Source organism: Homarus americanus, unplaced genomic scaffold (assembly GCF_018991925.1).
Source record: "Homarus americanus isolate GMGI-L3 unplaced genomic scaffold, GMGI_Hamer_2.0 scaffold8034, whole genome shotgun sequence".
NCBI classification, from domain to species: domain Eukaryota; kingdom Metazoa; phylum Arthropoda; class Malacostraca; order Decapoda; family Nephropidae; genus Homarus; species Homarus americanus.
Window position 1 is genome coordinate 4,995 of NW_024744304.1, and position 6,803 is coordinate 11,797.

The following is a 6,803-nucleotide window of genomic DNA, read 5'->3' on the forward strand; positions in this document are numbered from 1 at the left end:
ATATATATATATATATATATATATATATATATTAAGGGCGATTTAGGGGAGTTTTAGGAGTGTTTCTGACTTTATGCATTTTTTACTTAACTTTGTATATACTTTAATGTGAGCTGGAACCAATTACCCAATATCCCATTGAAACAATGGTTTCGGTTAACTAAATTTTCGGTTAACGAACACCCTCTGGAACGAATTGAGTTCTTTAACCGAGGGACCACTGTATATGAATCTATATCAGTTAAATGTATGAATATTTATTAAGGAGATATATGACTCTGTATTGTGCAGATATGAGGATATTTTGTTGTCCAACTTGTCAAGAAATATCTCCTCTGTTATTAGAAAAAAGACAGTAAACCACATTAAGGTAGGAATGATTGGTACAATACTGTTCAACATTTTAGTATCTCTCAGATCTAAATATTGTACCTGTACTATGGTCGTAGTCCTTCAGGTAGGGAGGTAATCTTTGATCACTTCAGAGAGTAGTGACCTTGCCTTGCCACTTAAGAGTGTGTTTGGAGATCCTACACACAATGGCCAGTTCCCACTGTAAAAGAGGGGTTGGTGAAAGGAAGGACATCCAGCATTGAAACTTGCTTTAGATTTGTCTAATAACACCTGGGACACCAATCACCATACCTTCAGGTAATCATGGCTAACCCCCCCAGATAGTGTGGAAAATGGCCATAAAATGTTGATGATGATGATTCCTCAGAGGTGATAATATACAGGTGTGTATTGTATCTTCAGGACTTGTAAGGGTAGAATGTATGACATGAAATACAAGTTGTATTTTATAGTTTATTCCCTCTAAACAATTACCTTTAGTTTATCAGACATGGAGCTGAGTCTGGTAAGGGTGCCGGAGTTGAGTGAACGACTGTATGAGTGTCGCGAAGAATACGTCCGACACTCTCAATATGCTGCTGCCATGGAGAACCTGAAACATATTTTTACTGTACCAGAGTCTGTTGAGAAGACACACAAATGGATCTCAGAAGGAAGGCTGCTCTATGCTCACCAGGTTAGTGTTTTTTTGCCTCAAAAGGTTTAGTACAGGAGTAATAAGCCAGTACCTGTACTGTAGTATTTGTAAATAAACTCCACTGAATTTTATAAATTTGCCGTGGACATTTTGCCATGACCAGCTAAGTTCCTACTAAGACTATTTTACTGTGAGTGTGCTCTGATAGCTAATCGTCCATTACCGGTAAACAAAACGGCAAATTATCCACTGCGTTAATTTTTTCAAGAGATGTTGTTGGGATGACAGTAGGAAAATAGAAGCGACAATGCACAGGTTATGAAGTTAGGTGAGGTGAGGTTAAGTTAGGTGAGGTGAGGTTAAGTTAGGTGAGGTGAGGTTAAGTTAGGTATGGTTCTAATTGGTTCTGTGCATTGTTGTTTTCATTTGATTAGCCAATCAGAGTGCACTCATGGTAAAACAACATTAGTAAGGAACTTAGCCGGTTATGGCAAAAATCCACTGACTTGTAAATATTGGTACACTAAAGGTAGTAGTTTCTTAATACAGTACATGCCAAATTTTTCAGTGTCTGATGGACTTAGAGAATAGCAGAGATGACCTCTTGTTTGAGCTGCACAAGTTGCCTCACCAAAACCCTAATGATACAAGGATGCTGAAAGAATATTTTGCTGATGTACAAAAACTTTCAGATGATTTAGGTAAGTTTCTTTCATTGTCAAATTAAGGCACTTGGTAACACAGTATAATACAGTATTTTGAAGAGTTTAGAACCCTTGGACTAGGATGTCTATCTCACTGAAGCAGAGGAGCAACTGCTCTTCAGGGAAATCATTAGAGGAAAGTAGAAAGAAAAATTCATAGAGAATGATCAATGATGTGTGCATGTTTTGTACTGTTCTTACTTCCACTATGCTGTTGGACGAGAGATATTAACCCTGAAAATGCAGGGGAAGGCCCTGAAAAATCATTTTCATTTCAATTTAGTTAAATTTCCTCCCTCACAGACTAGTGTGACTGTGAGACTCTCCTTCCTTCAGCTATGAGTGGTAACTCTCGTGTTCAAGGTCTCTGATCTAAGGCACAGGGTATATATGATGAGAAGGTTAATTAGTCCTTTTGTAACCCAGGAAAGCCTGAATCTTCAACCTGTAGACTTTGCTCACTGTATTATACATAAGTTGCACAATCCAGGCTTGATTAGAAAATGGAACTTCAAGTTCCGTCTCTTATTTCTTTTTTGTGTATTAATACCAAACAATGAAAAATGCTTATTTTATATAAGAATTTAATATCTTTCTAAATAATGTGCCAGCTTTGTCTGTCCAACATGTTCTCAATCCCAATTAACCACTTCAGTATGGGGATGCCACTTTTAATATTTTATTTATCTAACGCCAGACGATTTTATTCAGCACAGAAGGGATCCCATACAGTGGTTAATGATGATATCATAGACCTTTAGTCTAATACCATAGACAACAGTCATAGATAAATTATGTTCATGTTTATCATAATATAAGAGTTTTACTTTTATTTTCTAAAGGCAAACAAGTTTGGATCATTCTTCAGCGCACACTCAACACAGTACGGAAAGAACCCACACAGATTGTCACAGCACTGAGGATTGTGGAGCGAGAGGAACGGGCTGATCAGTTTGCTCTACAGGTACTTTACAACTTATTATTGTCTTGTCAATCAAATAGATATTACTTTGGTAAAATACTTGCTATTATTAAGTACAGTACAGTGGTTGTTCTAGGAATATCAAAAGGGGTGAGGTCCAAGAAGTTGTGGGTGGGGGAACATGGCGAGCACAGTTAACTCACCAATTTCTTGGTCATTTTGAGGCCTTGTGCACTTAATATTAGGAGATATTTTGAGATCAATAGTAATTTCTTTTTACTATACAAAAATGCTTCAGTACAATACTGCATTAAAGAAAAGGTTTTGGATTTTTCTGATGAGAAGGGGACTCCGGACCCCCAGGACCCCCCCCTTGGATCTGCCCCTGTAGTACACACCTTTGTCTCTGCTGGCTACAGTGCATATATGGCCAAACACCCTCCTTAAGTGACTCACATATTACAACCTTAAGTCCATATGTTGGAACCCTAGTATATCCTTAAGCTCTACCTAACTCAATAAGCAGTTTTGTCCATCACAACTGAAAATTTAATCAAGTAAAAAAGCCATTTTTTTTTGTAAAAACCAGTTTTTGTGATATATAGTCCAGAATGCGACATCTAGCTTTATACCTAGGTATGTAAATGCCTAGCAATAACTCGTCAGGCCAACATACAGGCAATTAAAACATCTAATAATTACTTAATACATAATATTAGGAGGACACGTCGCTACCTGGCATTTAATTGCAATTCTCAAAACCCCTCCCGCACCCTCCATCACACGCACTACCACCATCATCTCTTGCCTTAGAGCGAGCAGTAAACAAATGTCAAATCTCGAGGGGTGGAGATGGGTGGGTCGTCGACGTCACATACTGGACTACAGTATAGTCTCGGTTTACGCGGTCAATTAAACCCATGGAGGTCCGCGTAAAACGAGAAGCGCGTAAACGAAATAACAGAACATATGGGATTAATTGAAATAGTGACTGGGCCGACCCCCAGACTACGCTTTTTCCGACACAATATGTACGTTGTAGTAAAAAGTATTGTACAGTACAAGTACACTGCAATACAGTGGTCCCTTGGTTAACAAGGGACCACTTCATTTATTTTCATCCATTTACATGCACACACCATACTAAAAGAAACGCAAAAGAAATAAATGACGAGTGCAAACCTGTACTGTACATGTACTAATAGATTACGGTACTAAAATTGTTATGTCTATTGCAAATATAGCTTGTTTATATTCAAATTAATCACTATCTTACAAGAATCCCAGCAATGTAAAGTATATTCTCACAGGTTGTTTGGTTGGCAAATTATAAGAGAAAAGCTTAGTCACTCTTAAGGACTGATAAATAAACACACAGACCTTCAGCGCCAACTGTCAAAACATATCTCCTCATCTCTCGCTCTGCCCCCCCCCTCCCCCCAGGCTCCCTCCCTCCCTCTCCCCCATCTGCCCAGCCAGGGTTTTAGGCGTACAGTTTTTATCTTATATAATATCTCAGACTAAAGTTAGGAGAATATAATTTGCATTGCTGGAATCCTTGCAAGACAGCCAATAATTTGAATACAAATGTCATATAATTTGCACAAGAGATAAAAATTATTCACCTGTATCACATTACAGTAGTGATTTAAGAGTTCTAGTGTATATGTACGATATATATAGTGATTTAAGGGCGATTTAGGGGAATTTTAGGAGTGTTTCTGACTTTATGCATTTTTGGCTTTACTTTGTATATACTTTTCTGTGAGCTGGAACCAATTACCCAATATCCCATTGAAACAATGGTTTTGGTTAACGAAATTTCCGTTTAACGAACGACCCTCTGGAACGAATTGAGTTTGTTAACCGAGGGACCACTGTGTATATATATATATATATATATATATATATATATATATATATATATATATATATATATATATATATATATATATATATATATATATATATATATATATATATATATAACATGATCAGTGAACCCAGAGGGGCCAGTGCAAGTGAAAGCAACGTTAGTGAATAACAGAACATATGGGATTAATTCCAATAGAACCCAGCCCGACCCCCAAACTCCACTTTTTGACGACAAATAACTATGTTGTAGTAAAAATAACATCTTAATTTTATGATGGTACATGCACACAATTAATACTTAAGAGAAATAGAGAAATACAGTGCCAAGTTAATGTCCATTCAAATAATGGACTCAACTCCCTCCCCCTCTTCTCACACTACACTCACTGGCTCTTCCCTCTGAGAAATTTTTGGGGGAAAACCAGGTATAGTAATAAATAATTCCTCAAACTAAAGTTAGGATAATATAATTGACATTGCTGGATTCCTTGTAAGACCAGGAATATTTTGAATATAAATGTCATATATTTTTCACAAAAGATAACATATTTACTCAGAATAAACTTTACATCTAAAATTTGTATGTCTAATGCAAAATCTATGATGTTTATATTCAAAATGATCAGCAAATTGTAAGAATTCCAGCAATGTAAATTATATTCTGGCCAGATAATTTGTATGAATTTTATGAGCTAAAACAAATATCTTCAGTTAATAAAAAAAAAAAAATATTCTTCGACACTATCTGTCAATCAAAGTACCCCACCTTGCCTTCCCCCCCCTCTTCCAACCGCGTGGTCAGTCCCAACCCTCCCCCCACAAATCCTCCATTCAAGAGTTTTTAACATTTAGTATTAAATAATACCTCAGATTAAAGTTAGGATAATATAATTGACATTTGCTGGTTGCTTGTAAGACCAGGAATATTTTGAATAAATGTCCTCTTTTTGGACCGAATAACATGACATAGAACAATTTTATCAAAAGAGCAGCATGTTTAATACAAGCTCTTCTGTTGTTTATATTCAAAATGATCACCAAATTATAAGAATTCCAGCAATGTAAATTATATTCTGACCGGGTAATTTGTATGAATTTTATGAGCTAAAACAAATATCTATAGTTAAAAAAAAAAATAATTCTTCACTGGGTAACAGATGGTCGGTCGGTCGGTCCCTCCCTCCCCCCCACCCCCCACCCCCCACCAACCGTCCCAAGGAGATGTGTGGGATAACCACTAAATTTTAATAAATAATACCTCAAACTAAAGTTAGGATAATATAATTGACATTGCTGGATTCCTTGTAAGACCAGGAATATTTTGAATATAAATGTCATATATTTTGGACAAAAGATAACATAATTACCTAGAGAACAATTTTTATCTAAAAATTGTATGTTTAATGCAAAATATATGTTGTTTATATTCAAAATGATCACCAAATTATAAGAATTCCAGAAATGTAAATTATATTCTGGCTGGGTAATTTGTATGAATTTTATGAGCTAAAACAGGCAGTCAGGCAGGGTGGCGGGTGGGGGGTGGTGCGAATCTAAAAATAGCTCTCGAGCCGGACACTCACCCGGGACACTCACCGTGTATATGATGAAAAATGCCGCGTTAAGTGAAAGTTCAGCTTTGGCAAGGCACCGCGTATATGCGAAAACGCGTTAAGTGAAAGCGCGTTAAGCAGGGTAATACTGTATATCTATATCTGTCTATATCTATATACTATATACTATATCTGTATATATATATATATATATATATATATATATATATCTATATCTACATATATATTTTTTTTTTTTTTTGATGATCGCTGAATAAGCATCATAGATTTTGCATTAGACATACAAATTTTAGATCTAATGCAAGTATTTTGTTTACTCAGAGCAAATATGTTATCTTTTGTGCAAAATATATGACGTGTGTATTCAAAATATTCCTGGTCTTGCAAGGAATCCAGCAATGTCAATTATATTATCCTAACTTTAGTCTGAGGTATTATTTATTACTAAAAATGTAAATATACTGTTATAACCCAATCATTTCTCTAGTAGGGACGGAAGATGGGGTGAGGGGTAGGGAGGGAGGGAGGGACCCAGGGAGCAGGTGGGAAGAGGGGGGGAGGTGGGGTATTTTGATTGACAGATAGTATTTCGATAAGTATATTTTGTTTATTTATTGAAGATATTTGTTTTAGCTCATAAAATTCATACAAATTACCGGGCCAGAATATAATATACATTGCTGTAATTCTTACAATTTGATGATCATTTTGAATATAAACATCATAGATTTTGCATT

General features: G+C 36.0%; 1 protein-coding gene across 1 annotated transcript; it reads left to right on the top strand.

Moving 5' to 3' along the window:
• The first annotated feature begins 809 nt into the window (after positions 1-809).
• LOC121877694 (exocyst complex component 3-like) lies at positions 810-2,830 on the top strand. The gene is made up of 3 exons (XM_042383517.1): positions 810-1,030; positions 1,560-1,692; positions 2,538-2,830. The coding sequence occupies exons 1-3, from the start codon at positions 845-847 to the stop codon at positions 2,813-2,815; spliced, it is 597 nt and encodes a 198-aa protein (XP_042239451.1). The 5' UTR covers positions 810-844; the 3' UTR covers positions 2,816-2,830.
• The last annotated feature ends 3,973 nt before the right edge of the window (positions 2,831-6,803 follow it).

Bases quoted from the DNA above. Each gene is read 5' to 3' on its own strand.
- LOC121877694 (XM_042383517.1), top strand. From the start codon at position 845: ATGGAGCTGAGTCTGGTAAGGGTGCCGGAGTTGAGTGAACGACTGTAT. The intron at 1,031-1,559 runs GTTAGTGTTTTT...CAAATTTTTCAG, and splicing joins GGCTGCTCTATGCTCACCAG to TGTCTGATGGACTTAGAGAA. The intron at 1,693-2,537 runs GTAAGTTTCTTT...TATTTTCTAAAG, and splicing joins AAAACTTTCAGATGATTTAG to GCAAACAAGTTTGGATCATT.